A 24,007-nucleotide genomic window follows, 5' to 3' on the forward strand; every position below is an offset into this window, starting at 1 on the left:
ACTTTGAGGTGAGATTGTTTTGTCAGCTGATGCTTCCAAAGTCAAAACTGAACTGTGAAGCTCAACTTTCAAGCAAATATGGATGAGAAAGTGCTCAGAAGAAAATGAAAATTTCAACATTTCCGTGACATCTAATAAAATCATGAGATATGACCAGAGAAGCTTCTAAATGAGCCTTGAGGTGACATTGTTTTGTCATCAAAGTTTTTTTTAATCTTTATTATTTTGCAAGCTTCCATTAAAGCAAATGATTCGAAATTTGAAGAAAAAAAAGCACTATTAGTGGAGGTTTAGTGTGTCAAATGTGATGAAAACTACTAAGATACTCACTGTTTTCTTCTCACGCTTGGCTGGTGGAGGTTGCTGTGGTGTAGGCACTATGATAGGGGGTGAGGGGGGGTACACAGTCTGTCCTGGGTAGTAGGGTGGACCAGCTGTGGGAACTGGAGCAGGAACAGAGGGTGAGACAGGTGGGTGGTACCTGAGGGGATCTGAATGGATGATAAAACAAAACAGAAGAAAACAGGTTTTAGTAAAACACTGATACGTTCAGGCACACAAGGCTGATAGGTTGTGTGTATTTGTGCTACTGCGTGGTTAATTTCAAATAATCAAATTTTAAATGTGATAGGAGTGTGGGAATAATGCTTGATGTGTATCTGTGTTGGAATAATGACTCACGATATGGGGCAGGGTACTCCCCTGGCCCTGGACCAGGATAGAAGGTGCCAGACCCTGGAGGCTGCACAGAATACTGCTGAGGAGGTCCCACGTAGGGCGTACTGTGGCGATACTGCAAGTAAATAGAACAGAGAGAGACAGCTTAAAACATCATCAGTGAGGACAAGACAGATACTGTAAAAGAAATATGTATAATTTCAACAACTGCACACGTTTGCGATCAGTGATGTTATTTTTTTATTTTTATTTTGAATGATCGGATTTAATCATCCTTCTGTGAGGAATAAGCCCGCTGTTAAATTCTGCCCAGACCAGTGTTATGAACTGTATTTCTAGTAGTCATTCAAATCTAACCAGTATCAGGTGCTACCGCTACTTTCTCTGGAGTCATTCAGCACAGTAACAAAAATAACTGCAGGCGCTTTACAGTAGCAACTGTGAAATTTTAATGATTTTGCTCAATTTCCACCTAAGACAAAGGGTAATGCTAATGTTTAGAATCTGTGTTTGTTATATCATTGTTTTATGCGGGGTTATATTCTGGACCGTGCAGTATCTTTCTGGATTCTAGCTGCTTCCCCCTGTTTCCAGTATTTATGCAAAGCTAAACTAACTGGTGTCTGGCTGCAGCTTCATATTTAATAGACAAACATGACAGAGGCATAAATCTTCTCCTCCAACTCTCTTGCAAAAAAGTGAATTAGCGTATTTCCCGAAATGTTCCAAAACTACTCCTTAAAACCAAAGAAAAATTTCTCAGTATTCATTCACTACAAGGAAAAGGATCACAACTGCAGAAACAAATGTGAAATCTAAATTTTTGCTAAATTTTAATAGAAGACAAAGTGTAATTCTGATGTTCAGAATCTGTGTTCACAATAATATATCAAAATAAGAGCAATGCTTTTAGAAAATGTATGTGCACACATAACTATAGCTGGAACTGAGGCACAGGCCTTCAAATGTAATTCTAAGAACCACTTCAGTGTGTCTGTGTCACCTGTGGGATGTAGTACTGTGCAGCCTGTGGGGAAGGGAAAGGCATGGGTGCCATAGTCATCATGATTGGTTGGTTAGTGGGGTAGACAGCCGCTGTGGGAGTCTGTGAGCCAGGCCGTATGGAGGGTGTGTTTGTAGGGATGGTGGGCCTCGCAGTCTGCATCTGAGTCCTCTGGAAAAACTAAAAACAACATGTGAGAGAAACACAGAAAAAGAGAAACAACAAAAGATATTAAGTACTATCCCAGAGGCAACAGTGTCATTTCAGCATGCTGCCATGCTTTATCTACATTTTTTTAAGAAAGTGCAGTTTTTCAGATGTCTTCAGCATTTGGTCTACACATTTCTCACAGTGAGACAGCCCTGGTTTTTATCAGCAGCTTAAAAAGAGTCTCAGAAGTCTCATTATTGCTGCAGCCCATTCAGACCATTACATTAAAACCACTCTGAGGGATGAAAGGCAGAATGATTTTCAGGCAGACATGCACCCTTTTATGCTTCTGTCAAATGTCTCTATAATCAACCCATAATCTCCTCTGTGAATTGCTTTACTGAACATCTCTAAAGTTTGGATTTTATATCGTCACTGGCGTGCAACATGAATCAGACAAATGACATCTACAAAGTAGGGAGCACCACTCTCTGTTTAGACACTTTGGGCTTTCATGTTTCCTCCTACAATCACCTAATCAACTAAACAGAAGCTTTAAAAGCATGATTAAGTAATTCATATCAAATTTAATCAAACAAAACCATGGCACATAACCATAATCAGTGAGTCACTGAGTGTCTCAGTTCTTCCAGACATTCACAATAGGCCCTGTGTTCACCATCACCTTGATCACAGGCACCTTCACAAGGTTCCTATTATGAAGGTGGGAGGAAAGCAGACATTATTCACAATTACTGAAGTGGTGGATCACCACATTAACTGCAGTATGGTTTAGACTTAGACCAATTGGTTTCCCTCACTAATGACACCTGATGCCACTTCCTATCAAGACAAACATGATGAAGTGATGAACTAAACTTTTTTACAATATCAATATTAATAATTTGAAGATTTTCTGAGGTGATTGTTAATAAATGTTTCCTATGGTTGGATAAGCAACAACTTTGGAGTGCAGACCAGAGCTTACTGGCAGAGACGGGCCCAATTACTGTTTCCTGTAGAAAACTAAAAGGATTAGCCAAAGTGTAAATTTCATTACTTCTTGTTTTTTTATATTTTCCTATTTCAAGCTCTTTATTTGTCTTATTTTAGCCAGTCTGTCTGTACTGTGAATAAGCTGCACCAGGCTCCACAGCTGTAAAAAATAAAAACTCTTGGACAGCTGAATGGCTTCAAATACCTCTTTCTGTGCCTGAGCAGCCCGGCCAACCTTGTAGTTGTACTGAATGTGTGACACATGGCATGGCTCTCTTTTCTCGTGAATCACAGAGCACAGAAAACTTAGATAAAATATATACTCGTAGTCACTGCAGCTGCAATGACTTCTATACTGCACGTCACAATCAGTTAAAAGTTTAATATTGGACGGGCTTTGTGTTTGGACGGGCCTGAAGATAGACCACCACCAACAGCTGTGACCGACTTCCAAACAAGTAGGGCTCAAGCTGGGAATACCCAACCACAGTCACAGTGTGCTCCAGTGAAGGAGAGCAGAATAAACAATGCTGTAAAACTGTCTAAAAATACCCAGGAGGGAAATCACCTTTAACATAATAAATCAGGTTCAATGGCATTATTGTAAATATCCCTGTGGAAATCTGGGAAACGACCAGGAAACTGTTCATTACCAGCTACCCAAAAGACGGTCTCAGTAGAAATTGCTGGCGAAGCAAAAACTAAGAGTCAACAGACAAAACAACTTTTCAACACTGTCAACAAAAAAAGCGCCTCGTAACTTAGGCTTAAAACAATCACTGAAACAACAACACGTCCAATGGGCATCCAGAAAATAAATATTGAACATCACATATTTCCAACAAATAAACAGACACTTGGATATAAAAGGAAATAAAACACATGTATCTTAGGGAGGAATATACAGTCTCTTTCATTCCGCATGCTGTTCATTAAATTGTGCAAGCTAATTAAAGATGAGTAATGAATGGAGCAAAAATGACAAAATGATGAACTGAAAGGTCCAGTAAAGATCCTCTACAAACTAAAAGACAAAACGTAGGGATAACATGATGACAAAAGACCTCTCTACCGAGCATACACTGTAGTGAAGATGAGGGGGTGTGCAGGGTTAATAGATAGGAGGGATGGGATCATATAAGGATGATCCTCATCATGCCATGCAGGTCAGAAGAGAATTTTGACAGAGAGGTAAATGTTACCTGGATGGGCCTGAATCCTCCCTTGAATAATGAAAGCAGGAAAGAGAGAAAAGCCAATGGGAGACTGTACTGGTGAGACTGAAGCCTCAATACAAAAACAAGCAGGCAATCATTCAGCCCCACACATCAAGGCGGGAAACTGCCCAATTATTTCCCACTACCCGACACAGTTCCTGTCCTGAGCCACTTTTATTGGCTAAAATAATAATAGAAAAAATAGAATAAGGGCTGGTTTATCATTGACTGGGCAGTGGAGTGGAAAAGCTTAAAAGTCAGTCAAAATGTCACATCAGCATTTGACTTGCGGCCATGTGCCACCCTGACATAACATGTACAGATACGCACATAAGCCTATATCACCCAAACACACACACTTTACTGACAAGTGTATTTCCTTTCTCAAATTGTGCAGCCTGAGCCTGTGTGACAGTCTACCTCCTACTTTGCCAACTTGGCGTTTTCCAGCCCCAGTGGGACTTGGTTGTCACCTGCAACAATGACTTAGCAACACAGATGATGTTGAGGGCTGGGGGCCAGGGAGGGTTACAGACAGCCTTATATCTAATGGAGCTGACACACTTCACGTGGAACAAATCAAAAACAAATGTTTTGTGTCCTTGTGAGATGTGGGCTGATGTTTTCACTGTATTGCAGAGAGGTAATTTAGTAACACACACACTGAACTCAGGCTGATGCTTGATCTTTATCTTTTCTCTGTGTAAGCAAAGTGAAATGTTAACCAGAAATACTGTCAGCATATAGGATTATTGTGAAGTGGCTAGATTTTGATGCCAAAGTAACTGTTCTTCTTATTTGATCATGTTCTGTATGCCGCATGTTAAGATGGAAATGCTGACAAATACATGTGACAAACCATAAAATAAATTCTCTCTCTCTTTCCAAGAGGACACACTCAAGGGTAAAACTATTAATACTATCTACAGTTATTTACACTCTTGAGGAAACAACAACAGTTGTTTGTTTTAGTGGTGACTATAATTTCCACTGGTTTGGACCTTTTCCATCCAAATCCATAGAAGTCAGTTACACTGATAAGTGGAGGAAAAAAATTAAATAATGATCCTTGTTTGACAACAAACTTATGTTTTGGCCAAATGAATTCATTTTCTGATCTCTATGTACCCTTTACTGTGCATTGAGTGTGTTTCAAGGGGACAATGGCTGTTTTCTCCATTGGTATAAAAGGCCACTGTTCGGCTTCATCTGCTTTCCGACTCCACTTCCGTGGTGGCACAAGAGATCCCAGCGCCAGTTTGTATCAGCCAGAGCATGCACTGTGTGTGTGTGTGTGTGTGTGTGTGTGTGTGTGTGTGTGTGTGTGTGTGTGTGTGTGTGTGTGTGTGTGTGAGAGTGTGTGTGTGTGTGTACACACTAATGTCGGCAAACACACCCGACACACTTTGACACCATACTATTAATAGTCTGTTAGAAATGTGTCCACACAGAATCATCCAGAAGGTGAGGATGTTGGACAACAAGTAACACAGCGTACATCTTGAGTACCTGGAGTGTGAATAACACATCAATCTTAAAAGTGGGAAGCTGCGTGAATCATTGCAGCATGAATCAACAAACACAAAGATGACAGGAAGTCACATGGACTGAATGTCCGCACCCAGACATGTCGAAGGCCCTGTTTACACATGGCATTAACATGCATCTTGGGTGATCCGATCACAAGTGGACAGCTCTAAGTATGTCAGTTCACACCTGGCATTAGAACGCATCTCGAGTGACCACTTCCCTGCTTTATATATATAAATAAACACGTGCATCATTTCCATTTACAAAGACCAAATGCATTGTTGTTTTTAACCTGTGGCAGGCAGCAATGCCTAGTCTGACGGACATTAAAATAATAATAATAATAAGATCTTTGGTGCACGGACAAAATCAAAACAATACAGACTGGGTCTATTCCTTGGCGTGTTCCAGACAAACCAAATTGCCCAAGACCCACTTGTAATATATCTTGCACGAATGAGTACATACTTCCACTTACGCAGAGGAAGTCAGTTGAGTAGGCGCTCCTTCAATTTGGCCCAGGACACATTCGCATACACACTGCTAATAGAATGGGGCCATATCTGGCCCAGGCCACCTCCGAATGTGGTCCGAGTGATCGGATCTCAACGCGTCCTGTGTGCATTCACACCTGCACTTACAGCTGTCCACTTGTGATCGGATCCACACCCAAGACACATGTTAATGCCAGGTGTAAACAGGGCCTAAGACTCTTAGCATCCACAAGGTAATACACAAACAGCATCATAAATACTGTGCTGCCAGACATGAACACATTAACATGCCCTTCATAACCTCATGACATTGGTTCACAAAGTGTCATCTGCTTAACAGGATCCAGAGTTTAAGTGTCAGCCATGAACACAGACACACACACTGGGACCGATCCACACACTTGTTCCTGACTCTTTCCTTGATTACAGCCTACCTGACCACTGGCTACTGTCCCTCATCACTTTGTCTTGTTTTATCCTGAAAATCAATGATTACCACTTGATTATATAAGCTTTCAAAAAGCAATTTTAAATAATAATCAGCATCTTAAGACTTTGGCTTGTAGACGTGTTTGTCAAGAAATCTAGACCACAAAGTTCTCACCCAAACAACAATAAAATGGCCAATCTAATTCCAGTACCTTGGTGTAATTACTGGAAACAAATGAGACCATGGTCTCATGACTCATAACTGCAAAAAGTCTGACAGATTTAGCTGCACAGAAATAACAATGTCCCTATTTCTGTTTTCTGGCATAAAGCAATCTGCAATACAGCAAACTATCCTTGAACACTAGTCTGGTTGTACATAATGTTTCTACTAAGGTCTCTACTTAACATCCAACTTAACTATACACCAACTACATAGTTTATCCTTGTAAATTACTTATTTCATCCTCTAATGTAGCTTCTCCTCATTTTTCACCTTCTCTTTTTTTTTCTTCAAAGAGAAAAACACATCAATTAGTATTTTGGCCATACATTATAATAAACATACTCTTTTGTAATATAGTGAAGATCAAGATTCTATCATGTTAAATGCCTTACACACCTCTCAGAAAAATATATAAACTGTAAGGGAGGCTGAAAGTATCACAATCATTAGCATACAACCTGCGCAAAAACGGTTACTTGTTCTGCTCAGAGCCCAAACCCAGGACACCCACACGCTTCATTACATCTAAACCCAATAAAGACTATTAAATACCGAGTCAATTCTCGGAACAAACTAAGATCAATCTCACCATAAAAATAAACATGAATAGTACAAGAACACACCCGTCAGGAAACAGCTCTGTGCACCTGGCTGGATATCTTGATTAAATAGCAGCACGCTCAGAAAAATACCATGATAATTAAAACCTTTCTAACTGTATCCAAGATACTTGAAGGCTTTCAAATCTGAGACTTTTTTAAGGAACAGCAGACGCCCCACAAACAGCCCTTTGCCAGCAGGTACCAGCAAACTGCTTTGATGATGATGATGCGAGAGGGGGAGCAGGAGGGGTGTTCAGCGGGGGTAAATTACCTGATGGTGGGTTGGTCGAGGGCCCGTAGCAAACTGGTGGGGGAGGGAGGAGAGGTCCAGCAAGGAGATTTGAAGCAGTGATGGCAAAGCAGGGAGAAGAAAGAGCATAAGAGAGACACAGAGATAAGATGAGCGATGAAGGCAGATGCTTGAAAATACAGTACAAAACCACAGAGCAACAAAGCTTTTAAGACACGATTGATGATGCAGCTCTCAGACCCAGGTCAAAGTGTGTATTTGCAAATAACAGCTTGCTTTAAGTACCAGATATGTTGAGTTAACTGCATCAGGACAATGTGGACATTATAATGCCAAATTGTCAAACACAGAAAAGAACATAATTTCTATGCTGTGACGCAAACTGTAGTGGAATTAAAATAATGTCCTTTTTTTTTATGTGGCAAACCTTACCATTGTAACCACACAGTTTGGAACAAGACTTATGTATGTGAAAACACACTGACCGAGGTCTTGTTAGCCTTGCTCTACTGATGGGGGCTGGGCAGGAGCCAGGCAAGATTAATAAATAATGCTTACTAGGTGCATGTGTACAGAGAATGCTGGCAAAGTAAATATAATATTTGGAAATGTCTTACTAGGCTTGTCGTGGTGGAGGGTTCTTCACAAAAGGTGCTATCATAAAATGGCTTTCCTTAGGCTACACTGAACAAACACTATAAGACAGAGCAGCTTGACTTTACGCAAACATAGATATCTTAAACTAAGTAAGATAACAACAATATAGGGAACAATCTTTTAACTTTTGTGTTGTGATCCTACCCCCCTAGACTGGGGCATAACAAAGGTCCCATAAGCCACCAGTGATACAGTACCACGGACAACAACAAGCCTATAAGGAGCCTTTAAGGGGACAATGAAGGAGACCTCATTAAAAAAATACAGCCTATGTTAAAGTGCCTCACTGCCATGAGCAGACTGAGATCAGTCCATGTTTCTGGAGCTCTAGGCGACTTCTAAACACCCGATCCCTCTATCACTGACTCAATGAAACTTTCAATAACCGTCACAGTAAACTACGAACTGGTTGGGTACTTGGAGGCAGGCGTGCTGTAAATCTAAGACCAGAGGGACACTCACCGGGCGACTTTGTGGCTGTGCATTCATTGGCTGTGTCTGGGGAGAATACACTAGAGAGGCGGAACCAGCATTTTGTCCAGGGTTGTATGGAGACTGTCAAAAGACGAAGCAGAAAGAAGAGAGAAGGAGAGGGTTCAATACATACAGACCAGGAACTGTGCAGCAATCAGTCACTAGTTTTCATTAAGACATTTCACAGACCAACTGTAACCTTAACAAGACACCAGAACCAGACATTACTACACTAACTTACTTTGGATGTTGCTGGGAGAAAATGTTTTTGATTGGGGTTTATGTACTGTGCAAAGATAATTGGTACCCTCAAGGACAGCAAATCCTGCGTTCCTTTATTCTTCATCTAGTGCGCAGTGGAGCTAGGCAGCGGTGGGTTTAAGCAGATCTGCTTACTCTTCTTCAAGCCGCCGCTGCTGGTATGGTGATAATTTAAGTTTGTGCTGGCTGACAAGACTATCTATAGAGGGCTGGTGAGAGACTAGAGCTGCTTTAGGGTGAGGCAGTGGGCCATCAGGCTACAACGGTTAAGAGGAACAATCAGATTCCTTGCAAGCATAGTCACATACTTCCAGAGAGGCTGAGTCATGGAGTCTATATACTTGTGGCAGTGGTGTAACCAGTAGGGATGGTCTCAATGAGATTCTAACGATACTACTACTCTTATCGATACTGATTATCGATCTGGTACTTGAACGCTAATTGAACGCACTAATATTTATAGATAAACAATCAGCAAGAGCGAGGATGACATGCAGTTAAGAGCCCGGGCTGGACTTGAACCCGAGCCGCTGTGGTAAGGACTCAGCCTTGATATGTGGTGCGCTCAGTGAGTAGAAGGGTTACTTTTAATCATTAGCATGTGTTTGTAGAATTTAGTTAACTCCTGTGGGCTCTGGGCTGCTAGCATAACATACCTGAGGTACCTGAGGTGGACGGGGACACGAACTACAAGCTTGGCTGTGAAACTGTGCATTTCTCCGCCTGGATGTGACGCACTGTCACGAGAAGTGTCCAAAGATTGTTCGTGTTCCCGAACTCACGCGCTAAAGACTTGTTACACCTAGTAACCAGGAGGACATAATGCTGCCTTAACCAAAGAAGGGTAACATCACCCCTGATTTATTTATTAGTTATGTTTTGGTCTTCTGATTTTTTTTCTATCACCGTCATATGTATGGATCTCACTGTAGTTGTAGACAGAGAAAGAAAGTCCCTGTTAGACAGTATTTAACCTTTACCTAACCCCAACCTTCTCAAATCCTAATTAATTACTCAATCTTGACTAAATCCAACTTAATCACTGTGCCTCTGTCCTTAACCCTGGTAGTATACAGGATTTTCCACCCACATCCCCTTGTAATGTATTCCAAATCCTGCTTAATTATTTCCCACTTTGACTTTTATTCAAAGAACCAGGGTCTAAACATGACTGGCAATACTTTAAAATGTTAAACTGATGATGCTGAAGCTTTGCAGAGGACCTCTTTCAGCTGCAGGCTCACAGATCTGGCCCCAGTATGTAAAAACAGACCAATATATTCTGAATTTGGGATGAGCAAATGATCATATATCATGACCTCATAGTGAAATAGCTGTGGCATTTGACATGACTGTCAGGTGATTCCCGTGGCTTGGTTTTACTAATACAACTGACACAATTTAATATTAATACCATCCAATGGGAATCCCACAGTGACACAATCTTTAGCAGCTTTATGAAGTAGCTGACGAACCAGACAATGATCAGTGACAGTTGGCTTAACTTATTTGGGAAAAATGTTGTACATATCAATGGTATCTGTCATTATTCAATTGCGATTGAATCAAAACATTACTCTACCCTGGAACAGCAAGAATGTTCAGGGTTCAAACCCATGTTCTCCCATTGTTCACGTGGGTTTCTTCCAGGTATACAGGTCACACAAATTTGAATGTGTTTGTCCATATATACATTATCCCTGCGATAGACTGGCAACCTAACCACAATATACTATATCTCTATTTTGCCACATGCATGTTTGCATGCATGCTGTGTTTGCCCCCTCCTGACCTTTATATTATTTAGGATTAAACAAGTACTGTACATAGAATATAGTAGATTTGATTATCTATAGGCACCAGAGAACATAGATTGTTCTATTAGGATTTGACCCTGTTTTAATCATATATTCATCTGAATTTCATTAAAACAATACAGTCACGCACACTTGGCTTACTGCTGTTTAAGAAAAGTGACAAACAGGAAAATAAAACACGTAAAAAGCTAATGTAAGAAAAGCCCAATAATACAGGTTAGGTGTAGACGGCATGGGCAGAATTAATATACTACGTACATTTTCCCAGCATCTCAAAATAGATGTTACAATTTAAGTATCAAAAAGTTTAACTTATGTTCACCAATAAGCAATTGTATTTTTGTAGAACAAAAACTTTCAATTTTGAAAATCTTACAATGTGACAAATTTTGGTATAAAAAAGCCTAACTATTAAATCTAGACATGTACACCCCAATATCTTTGTAAAATGTAGTCATGATGTGATTATATTGAGAAATGATAAATTCTAGTGTTGAGTTGTCGCCCACCCCAAACACAAGTCATAAAAGGCAAGCAGACAAATGGACAGATCAAATATGAATGTGCACTGAAAATGACGGCGGACACACTGACAAACTCACCCCTCCGCCTGCCTCCCAGCCCTTAGGGTAGCGATATGGGGAAGCTGTGGGTATTGATACCTGAGAGAGCGCCGGGGAGTGGGCATGACCGGGCGGGGTGCCAGCCAAGCTAGGGTGTCCCTTTGTGATGTCGTGAGCAGTGTAAGGAGGGCCAGCATGCCTGGGTACCTGTATCACATAAAACAGTCAGGTTAGATAGATGCACAAAATGATTATGTTTGATGCACACACACACTGACGTCTAGGAGGCACAGCAGTGGCAGGATTCCACAGGTCATTAGTCCTCCCTCCTGCTAAGGAATGTAAATTAAGCGCTCAAGCTCTAGGATTAGCCCCTGTATGTGTGCAGGGGTGAAGACCTGTGCTGTGCATGGGTGTTGAAGCCTGCTGGGGTTGGCTAAGACTGACTCTGGCTTCTTCTGCAGCCTGCTGTGCCCAACTATGCGGTGCAAGGATGTCTGGGCCTCATATGGCAAAACTGGGTCAAGTAATCATATTACAATGCCACTCATCTGTGACAGATAGAGTGCACCTGGCACAATAGATACAACCGAGTCATGCTAAACAAGCCTCATCGTGGGCCAACGAAAGGTTCATGGGTAGGCACCAACCGAGTGAGCAGCATCAGGAAACGATGAGATTCGACTCAGCTCTTAGCCTGTGGTGTGGCAGGACAGGCCTTGGCTGCTGCAGCTGTGGGCTGGCACCACTGCAAGTACTGCTTGTTGCTGCAGCAGGCCTGACACACCAGGGAATGAGACAAGATACTGCAGGAAGAAAGCAGGAGGCAGACACTGAGAGCAGGGAAGATGGGCAACCCACCTTTCTCTCCAGGGCCTTTTTTTTATCTCTCTCTACAACCTGGCCGTTAGAGTTACAGCTCTAAGGGCAAAGCTAACATTTAAAAAGTAACTCCAAATCTCCAAATGATGTTATATTTAAATCTACAAAGTACTACAGGCAATATTCTTTACAGCTTCTATAGCACCATTCCCTTCTGCATCTCTCCATCTTCTCTGTGTGGCCCACTTCCCTCAGATGACCTGGGATAAAGCAACTAATCTAGCTGCTGTTACCAGGGGAGGAGCCTGCTTTGCTTCAGGCGAGTGACTGATTCTGAGGACATACAGAGTGATGGGATGGGGGAGGGGAGGCAAGCGGCTGTATAGGAGCTGTACATGAGGGGAAGTGGAGAGTGTACAAATCCTACATCCACTGCACAGAACAACTGTTTCATGCCATGGGCACGGTTTATTTCCACCAGTGTCATCATTGTTGCAGCCTAACCCCTTAAAAAGAACTTTCAGAGCTAGACAATCTCATAAAACCTGCAGTGTTTCCAGTACCGTTGTGTTACAGTGGATAAATAAGCTCACAGCTGAATAGCCCATCTTCAAACATACAATGGCTTCTATTGTGCAATGTGCAGCTACCCTTCAGAAATGTTATCATCACTGGAAACATCTTCTTTGTGGTGTCAAATAATCAAAGTGGAAATTCTAAAAGGTATACTGCCATGCTTGTAAAAGCCAGTGATTGTACAAATAAAAGCACCATGGGGATAACAAACAAGCACAAGCCAATATTTTCCCACAAATGACCACTACAACGCTTGTATTAAAACAATGAAGAAGTCTCAGCGAGCGCCACAAATGTATTTGTTAGCTTAGTTCATTTTACCTGAGAAAAATCAATAAACTGTGAAGTGAAGGAAAGGAAATCAATACTCCTATCTTCTAATTTATGTAGTAAACACTCGTTTACAAGATGTGCAACAATGAATATAGAGATATCTTTGCTTTTAATGGTAAAAATCGCCACTAATCAGTATCTTGCAAAGTCTACAAAGCCCTCCAACAAATCACTGCCCTCCAGGTAAATGCACATTTGGCTTATCAGAGGAGAAGCCCAGAACAGTGCAGCAGAGCACTGAGGGTCTGCAAACAGCAGTTCTCAACATGGACCGGGTGGCTGGGGTGACTGTCTTGTCAGGCCAAGATCCTCAGAGGAAAGGAGGACACCATTTCAGGTTTGTTTTTGTCTTTAGGGAGATACAGTAGATGTGGCAGGTCACTGAGGACGAGACAATAAATGGCCCCACAGTTCAGCCAAGGACAACATGGTTAATCTTGGATTTGTTTTTTTTCTGTGACCAAATTGTTTACCTGAAGCCCCTAACTCACATGTTGATGCCCTAGGCAGGTTAAAATAAAAACAGCAAGAATTATGTGAATATTATTATGATAAAGATCTGATACAGGAAATGTTAATTAACTCCTGAAGGAGACAGTGAATGGCAGAGGTCCCCTGAGGTGACAAATTACCACAGCAGGCCTCCTGCGGTCAGATCACAGCATTATGTCTTTACAAGCATCCCTTCTTCTTTTCATAATAAAAAACCACAACTGCTTGTTTACAGTGCCTATAAAAGCTATTCATCCTCGTGCAGAGATTTGTTTACACTTTCAAAATATAGTATTTTTTAAATTGCTCACTATGTGACACAATGTTAAAAATATGGAGGGGGAGATTAGTTTTATGGGAACTGTTATCTTGTAGTAGTAATACCAAACCTCTATAGCATATTGGAACAAATATACATTCAGTAGCCAGTGTATTAGGTAGGTTGAAGGTGTTTACGCTTAAAAAACTCCTGCACTGAACTCAATTCACAGTTTTGTGCAGCAATGTCTGTGGCACTCGAGAGGTCAGAAACAGTATAAGAATCACCTCATATGTTGATTATTTTTGCGGTGGATTTATTTACAATCAATAGGTTGACGAATCTGCTAACATATTTCGTGACTACAACAGTTACAATGTTCTTTAATATTATGTCCATCCTACTTATATCTAGACTAAATATTAGAAACACTTCTCAGTGGGGGAGATATAGTTAAAGATAAAGCTGAATCAACACCTCTCTAAAAGCACTGCAACCTTTATAAAAGGTAGTGTTGCATTAGTTTTAGCCAGGTGTACCTAATAATCTGGCAACTGAGTGTCTGTTTTTGGTACAGTCATCGCCATACAGTCTGTACTTTAGATACAGACTTGTATGTATGTATTCTGTATCTGAATTGTGCATTTTCTTGTTTATGCACTGCAGCATACAGGTGCATATGGATATGCATGTGAGAGGGGCTGCGTGCAGTGACTCACGCTGTAGACTGCAGTGACTCCAGGCTGTGTGGGGAAGATTCGGTCGTCCAGTGATGGCTGAACCCGTGGGATTCTGGAAAGAGCTGCGTTAAGGAAATCTCTAAAGGCAACTGGAGACTAAGAGGAAGTTTCACACTAAATAAGAGTTGGACAGCTCAACAGGCAAGATTCCTGTCATATTTTAGGTATTCACGTCAGAGACGTTGTTAAGTCTAAATATTGCTGACTAAACCACATGAAGAGACTTGATGTAGCATGTGTGGAGGTTTCCTTTTTAGCAAACACTGACATAACTCTGCTGAAATTACTTTATTCTTCTCTTCGCTTTTATGAAATACATTTAGCTGATTCAGATCCAAAGGGCTTTCCTCAAACCCCAATGGCTGTGTAGTTTGATTTCAAGGATCCCCCAACCACCCCACCCCGCCCAAAATGCCCCATCTCTGAGAGTACACTATGTACCTTCACCATTTTGCAAGTGTTGAAGGGAAAATCCGAAATGGATTTCTGGACCACTTCAGGCAGGGACAGGCAGAGCAGAAGATTAGACAACTGCAAAGGAATAGCAAAGGTACAAACGTCGTTCAATTTAATTAACTCTCTCTTATGCTAAAGGTAAGATAATCGGTCAAAGAAAAACCTCTTGTAAAAACATGCAACACTCCGGCTTTATTAATGCTTTGGGCTCCGTTAGGACAATAACCAGAACAGAAGAAGATAACCTTCTTTAAGGCTCCTGAAACATGTAATAATGAGAATCACTTGGGAGACATCACTCAGATGTTAGAGGAAACAAAAGAGGGAATGTGTAGCAGCCACATAAAAGAGGGAAGCCCTGTGGTTAGTAACCTGCTCAGGCAGTTGTCTGTGACAGACAGGCTCACTCACTGCTGGTCACATGGTTTAAGGGAAACCGAGCGTCTGGCTTTCTTCCTTTCACCCAAATCACGCCTCCCTTTCCCCTAAGAGCTGGGTTATACTAGAAAAGAAGTATTTCGTACAACGCGTTGTCCAACCACGTCGGAGATCAAATATGTTAATTCCAAACAGCCATACTCAAATCTGAGATGCAAAGCCGGGCATCGTGGAGAGGGGGTGAGGCGCGATATCGGGGATGGGGGATATCAGTATATATTTTCAGACAGTCTCTCCAGGAAGAACTGTTCATTGTTGCACTCGGTTGTACTCATGAAAAGTACCACAAATAGTTGTGTAACAAATGAAAAACAGCTTTAGAGAGAAAGTTCAAAACCCCTACTACTTTCTCACCTCCACACAGCTGGCCAATCATGGCGTCAAGTGGGTGTGAATGTCAGATTGTCGGTTTCGGAAAGTTACAGAAATGGTCGGACACAGCCCCTGCTAATCCGACGTCGCAAAGGTGTTGGAGGGAGAGGGTTTCTGAGGCTATCTGACCATCCGACAAGCAGTTCTGACAGAGAAAACTGGCCCCTTAAACCCTCTCCCTTTACTCTTGCCTGCAGGGGCCATCATCTCTCTTGGGCCCCTGCCAGCACCGCTACTCGTAACCGACAACACGAGAGGCAGATAAGAAGAGAGAAGAATCGTTTAAAAAGAGGGCTGCAATTCAAAAAGCAGAAGCACTACAGGAAGCACTATTTGTTTCATTGTCGGGGAATTTGGAAAAAACAACACGCCCAACCCCACACACACAGTACACATACCCACAGAAATTAAGAGTAATTAGAGGCTCAGTCTCTTCACACTGACATGACAGTCTAGGTGAGGAGGAGCACAATAAAACTGGGCTATGGGCAACACAGTACTTTTGTTTTTAACTTTTGTTTTGATGAGCCAAGAGTCCCAGACAGTAGTCATCCTAACAAATAGTGCAACTGAAAGACTGATTGGCATATTACTTTTGCCACAAAGCACGAAGTAGCTGAGAAAATTAACAGTAATAATCACTTCAAATACTTCTTGACCCAGATCTGGTGGGTGACAGACAGAGAAGGGGATGGAGGGGGGGGTGATCAACAGTGAGGCCACCTGATCTGTCTGCTCTACATGACTGCTGGTTGGCAGGGGCAACTGTGTCGGGGACTGTAAACAGAGGGAAGGCAGAAAGGTGTACACAGGTGAAACCAGGGTTCAAACTGCTGGAGCAACAGGAACAAATCCACCTGGAGGTCAAGGGTTGTTCTCAACAGTGACAAGGGCTGGAAAAGCAAGCGCAAAAATGATCAGGTAAGATGAAACAACAGATCTTCTTAAAACCGCAGCCAAATTGTAAAAACAATAGATTTTTAAATGGCTCAAAGCCAGTATGCAGACTTCTGTTATCTCAGAAGGCAAACATCTGCAGTCATGGCAGAGCGCTGTTCTACTAGGCATACTGTTTGAACACTTGTATCATGCCTTTAGCTGGAATAATTCTTCATGTCACGTTTTGGGAGAAACTCGAAAGGCGATACTAAACACAAAACTCTATTCCACAGCAAATTGACATTTAAGCATCACAGCAAGAAACTTATTTAATTGAAAAACTGATCCAGTTTTGTTTTCCCTCTGGACAACTTGCAAAGTAATTCAATTTCTGTGCCTAAAAAGGTGTTTGTTTCAGACAATCTGAGGCAAAATGTCACTTTGATATTTAAAGCATTTGAAATTTTTTGGCAAGAATCAGGTATACAGGAATTTGTGTTTGAATGGGCGTCCATTCATGATAGCAATATGATGCACTTTCACCACTTAATTTAAGTTTCTTTGCTTATTTTTGCAGTTTTCAGATTGACTGCTGGTGGTAGAAATATTACAATGCTCTGATACCAGCTTGAACATTTATGCACAGTCATATATCCAGGTTATCCCGCTGGGAAAGCTAAATGTCCTGAGGTAAAACATCATCATCAAGCCCTCCATGTGGGTGGCCAGGTAACCAAATGGATGCAGACAATTTTCAGTCAAGTGGCTGAACGCACTAATTAGACATTAGTCATTAGTTTGATCTCTATTAATTTTCTGCTTGAGGAGAGAGGGCAAGCACAATGTCAATTCAAGACTTACAACAGGGATAGTGCTTCAGGGAATAAGAGTGTCAGTGTAGCTGAAAAAATACCTGCAACACCTTTGACCCTCGCTGAGACTGAAGAAATACAGTGTTCAGATGAGCGGGATGGACGGAACATAATCAAGGATGCCAGCTATTCAAACTCAAAGGACATATGAAGACAGTGACCACAGATTTCTTATGACAAATGTCTACGTTCATGTATATATTTTGAAAAGCAGCTCACATTTCAAACAGGGTTCCTACCTCCTAAACAAGGCTAGGCTGCCATGTAGTTTATTGCTGACAAGGTAAAATTTGGGTCTAAAACAAGTCTGCCACCACAGACTAAAAGGAGCCCATGCTGACCCTTCTTCCCTGAGGTGTGAGAGTCAGCCACTCCTCCTTGACCTTTGATCCTACAGTGACCTGTGAGCCTCATTTAAGAGTGAAAAGCTGCTGTAGCTCCTGTTTCATCACTAGCTTACTGTAAAGCCACTAATATGCTGAGAGGGAGAGATAGGGGAAGACAGGAGGAAATACAGCCTTAAAATAGGCAGGGGTGTGATCAGGAGGATGATACAGCTCAATAAACTGTAATCAGCTATTACTGAATAAATCAACAAATCACAGCTGTGTAATTAACAATCTAACCCCAGAATAAATCACATGAAATATGCTCTGTAGACAAATATTACCTTAAATATTAACACATGGGTAATTTCTTTGCCACAGCAAAAAAGTCTTGCGTCACATAAATATGACATACATTTCAAATGTCACGTCTCCTTTGAAAGACACAGGTTACCTGGAAATCTCAGTGCAGTGGGTTCAGAGTGGAGGCACAGGAAGTGAGTGGAGACGGCCCAGATGGTGCAGACACAAACCCTCCTTCTCCCTGCTGGCCCACTGGCCACTCTTACACACATACACACAAACACACACACACACTGTTGGATAAAAGCAGAGCTCATAAAGCTCTCACTCCCAGCCTGCTGTTGCTGAGACTGCTCTTTCACTACAGTATGAACGATAGGTGATGGATTCAACTCTTAACAAACCAAATCTTAAGCAACAGTGGTTCTGGATTTCTACAGCACAGATTGTGTTTGGTTTTAAAAGTAAGGAAACAGGCGGTCAAGCTGTACATCAAAAAGATAGATGCAGAAAAAGGTAATACCAATTGCCATTATTGGGGATAAATAAAGTTGTATTGAATTCAAGTGAAAATATTACCTCCACATGTTCTTTCACTACTTAATGGGTAAATCCACTTTCAAGTTGAAACTACAAATGATGGTCTAAAGACATAAACATTGTTCTCCTTTCAGAGAGACGAGAGTAGATTTGTTGGAGGACAAAACTCCACCAGCAGCCATAATGCTGCACAGTCTGTTGTGCATCTCTGAAACGCTGCCAAGGTGATTTGACTTCCTGTTATTTAGGCAGTAACCATGGTGGACACAACCTTTTTTGACAGCTATCTTCTGTGAAACTTTAGACAAAACTACTTGAAAAACTATGAATTAATTTGATGGAATGCATGATGACTTGTGTTGTGATGTGTTGTTGAATTGTGTGAGTCAGACACAGGTGATCAATTATATGAGCCAAATTACACTGACCAAGAAATGAGGAATTTGCCCGGAAGACACTGTGGCGGAAGCAGACAAAGTAGTCAGACAGGAATACGTTATCGCCACGTTACTGGCTAAAAACAGCTGCAGCACTGAACTTAGCCAGCAGTAGCACTACCTGTACCACCCTACACCACCTGCACAATGAAAACTGACCCGGCCAACAAACCCTTGCCAGGATAATTTAGGCAATAGAAGCAAACAATGATTCGGATTCTGTTTTGCATAAAAAGACTTCTGAAACGTGTGACAACAGAACTTAATAAATAACCAACACCGACAAGAACAAGGGAACAGAGACAGCTGACAGAAATGGTTGCTAAACTTGACTAGCACTGCTTTGCTGTTTACACCACCGCATTTTCAACTGCACACAAATGAAGCACCTGTTTGGTTGCAGTGTATTTTAACAGTACATGTAATATTGAATTTGTATGTTTATAAAGCAAAGCATAAATTCTTGCTCTGACACAAACATTAACACTGTATTGGCAAAAGTTGTGGCACTACTTGCTGACAAGTGGACATGAACATTCTCAACTACATCATGGACCTTACAGCATCACAGTGTGGGTGGGATGGATCTCCAAACACAGAGTTCACTGTAAACACAGAGTATTGTGAACAGCTGAAAGCAATGTGATGAAAATGTTTTTTGCTTTTGTTGGTTGCAAAAAGCATTTTGTAGAGTGAATATAGGTGTTCATTCAAGGTTGAGAAAAAAAAACATCAACAGTGATGTGTAAATGTCAACACTAGGAGAGAACTGACAGTGTGCAGGATGTCTTCTTCAACAGGCCACTCCCTCTCTGGAAAGAACAGCCCTGCATGCTGGCTCATAACAACTCAGCAGTTTATTTATAACATCCCACAGTGAGTATGCTCATGAGAATATCTTCTCATGCAGGCTGCACACACCTGTCCTGAAATACAGCACTACTGTGCTGTGTGACCTGCCAGCTGGGTACATACATTACGTAGTTGTATGTCATAACCAACACTGGCTATGACTGCATGCCTGGCTCGCAGGTTACATTAAACTTCACTGCTCTTTATTGACAAATGCTGTCATCCTTTTGTCCAACAGAAAAAAACAAACCATAAGGATACAGAATTGAAAATAAACTTGCAAGGTTGAAAGGGAGAAAAAGGAGTGAGCATCTTCAAAGAGATGAATGTATTGTACCATGAAAGCTGAGGGGTTGGGGGGGGGGGGGGGGGGGTGCCCCAGGAGACGAGCAGGGGGAAAATGGGGAGAAGCCCTCAGTTTTCTCAGCTGGGCCAGCAGTGGGGTGAGGTGAGCCGTGGGGGGATGGAAGGAAATGAGGGAGGGCTGAGGCAGGCTGGGTGACCTGGGCCTTTGTTGGCAGATGGTGGGAAGCGCCACCTTGGCCTCTCGCTCTGAATGCTAAGCAGCACTGCCATTGTCTGACAAGTGCAGCAGCAGACGCATGCGCTGGGTGTTTCTCTGGCAACCAGGAACAGAAACAAACTGCCCCCCCAGCACTGACTGCGCACACACACACACACACACACACACACCCTGCTTCTCTGAACCCCTGTGCATCTCAGGACTCCACAAACACACACACACCAACATCCTCCAAGTGGGAATTCCCATACACTCACAAGCCCAGGCCAGACAGAGCATTACATACTCCCACACTCCTGACCTCAGAGGTCTAGAGAGAGTGAGAGGTCAAGACAAGTGGCGACACTCAGAGGGTCTGTGTTCATATAGACATGAAAATAAAATGCAGTGCAGTCTTGTGCAATGCAGTCCAAACAGGGTCCAGGAACCATCAGGGGGATCTTGGAAATTACACTGAGGTCCCAGGACAAAGCAGACCAGTGTAATTTCCCTGCAAATTCACTCATTTGATGTCAGAACAATTTATCCTTTCTGTTAACTCCCACCTACTGCACAGATGGTTATGTAATGCATGAAAAAAAATCATATTTTATTATAGTGAAAGACATTCAACAATTGAAGATTCAATATAATCCAATTAAATTCAACACCACCACAAACTCCAAAATGACCAGATAGTTGAAACAACACCCTGTCAGCACACAACAACAAAGCCAATATGATTAATTTCATAAAAGTATGATTTGTTGCACAGCTGTTGCATTGGATTGAATTAAAAGTACATTAACTAGGTAAACTTAATACACTGGCATGGCATCAGTGTATTGTCAAGTGTATTCGCCCCCAACCCCCATATGGATTACATAATATCATTTCACCTTATAGGAGTGTTGGATGTTTTGTGTTCATGAGATGGTCTTTAACCCCTGAACACATTCTGTCAAACTGTAGTTAAGCAGCCCAGATAACTCTAATCTCTTAATGATATTTAAAAATCTAAAGCAACAAGAATTAGTCTATGATATAACCAGCAATGATGTTACATGGCTGTCTGATGGCTGTCTGCCACAGGTTTGTCCCTGTGCATCTAACAGGGACACAGGTACTCCTGCATCAGTGGATCAATAGCCACAACTTCATCAAGAGGGGTCAGAAATTCCATTATATTGAACCAAATCAGATTGATCCCTTTAGTCGATGTTATAGCTAAGCTAAGCAAGAGTGATCGCAACAAACCAAAAAGCCAAATAAAACAATTATGCCCAAGAGGTCTGACGTCTCTTACTCTAAAAGAGAAATGTTTACCACTATTCTAGTCAGTGTTGTGTATCTCTTTCCCTTAAACAAGGCATCCATTGAGCAAATGAGTGAGAGTGCAGTTCTGTACTCAACTGGTCGGCAATCATACAGCTGAAAGTAGGTTAAGCAAATTTAACAGTCATTTCAAAAGCCTGGAGAGTCAGAGGAGGACATGGCACAACAGATAAAGAGACCATTATCTTCTGTGGTGTGCTTGATTTAGTCATCTAACTCACAGACAACTCAAAAACATTACAAGACTTTGTATACAAGAAAGGGTTTCATACTGCCACCTGCCATAACCAGCTACTTACTGCCCCTTACACATGTCAGAAACACAGGGCGGCTGTGATCGTGGGTGGCAGGAAATCAGGTTGAGACATCACACCTCATAGCTAAGCCACAACAGAAGTTGTCAGATCACAAAAGACACATCTCCCTGCCACTGGCAGGCAGGAGACGTCAACCTAATCCTCTCCCTCACACTACTGCCACCATGCTGTAAATAAAACAGGAGGTGACATAACCACAGTGACTTCACTCCACCAAAAGTAGGATAGAGTAACACTGATCTACCCCTGTGTAAACTCAAAGGTAAAGGTATATTTTTGGGCAATGACAGCCCAAGCCCACGACAATAAAGGCTGATAGAACTATAAACTGCATGTCAAAAATCTGGAGACAGATTTCTGGGAGACCACAGAAACAAGCAGTGTAATATCCATGAAGCAATTGCAACACGTTTATCAGCTGATAACAGCTTAAAACCGTTCATATGAACCCATATGTCATTAACTTTGTTAGATTACTTTCTTACTGCTAATTTCTACAGACTGTCATCCTAGGAGCTCACTGCCCTGGCACTGACAGGCCTGTCAAGGTGCACAGTAGCACCTCTTCAAAAGCTAGTGTAATGTAAAATGGGAAAGGAGGTTCAATTCCCACAAACCGGGCCTTGTGCAGGCTAACATTAGCCCCATTATTAAGTCACAGGTCAGCACCTTGAAATGGACGAAGCTTTACTGCTCTGCGACGTTGCTCTACTTGTGCACTTGTTAGCCATAGAGGCTAACCTTAGTTTAGCTGGCTGGTACAGTAACTAAGCTAATGCACCTTGCTAGCCAACAACGATAACTGAACAAAGCCGGTAACCGGTGTGGAAAGCCTGATGGCTTGCCGGCAATGGATCTTTCATATACCAAATAATGTCACCCCGTCCATCATTAATTTGTAATGCCACTATATTCAAATGACAGCTATATTTACTCATAAATGTAACTGGAATCAGTAGTGTAGCGTGAACTCCCAAAATTCAAACTGACATTTCCGTTAGCTTTGACAACCGGCTTGATAAGCTAATGTTAGCATACTTAGCTAGCTAATTGTCCCCTCCCCTCCCAGCTCCCTCCAAACCATCATCCCCGCATCCAACCTATATTATCTATCGCTTACAAAACAATAGTGTGTGTTGCTGTCATTGTGAGGAGTTAAATGCATAAAATAAATTCCATGTTACCCAAGTCAAAGGATACTGAGGTGGCGGTACAACGCCGGGCTGAGGAGCTGTTGGGGCTCCCGGCGGCAGAGACACGGAGGTCAGGGTAGCCCGCAGTTGGCTCGACGGAGAGGGGCCACTTCCAGGTCCGCTAACTGCGACAGCGGCGGGTTTGGGAACCACTTTCGGTGGTAAACTCATCGCAAAAAAAAATCAACTAATAAAAACAATACCTTAATAAATACTGATACAAACAACGCCTAGCTTGCATACATAGAGCAAGCGTAGCAGATTCTTGAAGCAGGCCCCAAATCCCTTTAACGAACTGGGATAACGAAGCTCGAATAGCAACACAAACGTCTTTTTTTTTCATGGAAAGTCGCTGTTCGGATCAGCGGTGCTATTCATGGGGACGGTGGGAGGTTTAGCCTCCCTCGCCCGTCCGGAACCTTTGCGGATCCGGCTCGGTTCGTTTCTTTCAAAATAAATAATCGCCACGATCTTCAACTTCCCTCGGCGATCTACCTTTCCTTCTCGACAAGTATGTTTTCTATCATTTTTTTCCTCACAGAGATGAGAGACTTCGCCAACATGGCGTTGCGGCCGCTTCCAGCAGTCCGGGCAGGACAGATGATTCGGCAATTCT

At 42.1% G+C, this 24,007-nt stretch overlaps 1 protein-coding gene across 1 annotated transcript in view; it reads right to left on the reverse strand.

The window, feature by feature from the left end:
• The window catches only part of LOC139283321 (eukaryotic translation initiation factor 4 gamma 3-like), a 50,858-nt gene extending 27,218 nt beyond the window's left edge, over nucleotides 1-23,640 (reverse strand). Inside the window, exons 1-8 of the mRNA XM_070903319.1 lie at nucleotides 23,383-23,640; nucleotides 11,387-11,554; nucleotides 8,695-8,787; nucleotides 7,597-7,629; nucleotides 4,030-4,050; nucleotides 1,682-1,861; nucleotides 682-793; nucleotides 332-434 (exon numbers count right to left, since the gene is read on the reverse strand). Of these exons, the coding sequence (XP_070759420.1) occupies nucleotides 332-434; nucleotides 682-793; nucleotides 1,682-1,861; nucleotides 4,030-4,050; nucleotides 7,597-7,629; nucleotides 8,695-8,787; nucleotides 11,387-11,554; nucleotides 23,383-23,562 (890 nt within the window). The 5' untranslated portion in view covers nucleotides 23,563-23,640. The remainder of the gene's footprint in view (nucleotides 1-331; nucleotides 435-681; nucleotides 794-1,681; nucleotides 1,862-4,029; nucleotides 4,051-7,596; nucleotides 7,630-8,694; nucleotides 8,788-11,386; nucleotides 11,555-23,382) is intronic.
• Between the last annotated feature and the right edge of the window lie 367 nt (nucleotides 23,641-24,007).

This window comes from Enoplosus armatus, chromosome 3 (assembly GCF_043641665.1).
Source record: "Enoplosus armatus isolate fEnoArm2 chromosome 3, fEnoArm2.hap1, whole genome shotgun sequence".
NCBI classification, from domain to species: domain Eukaryota; kingdom Metazoa; phylum Chordata; class Actinopteri; order Centrarchiformes; family Enoplosidae; genus Enoplosus; species Enoplosus armatus.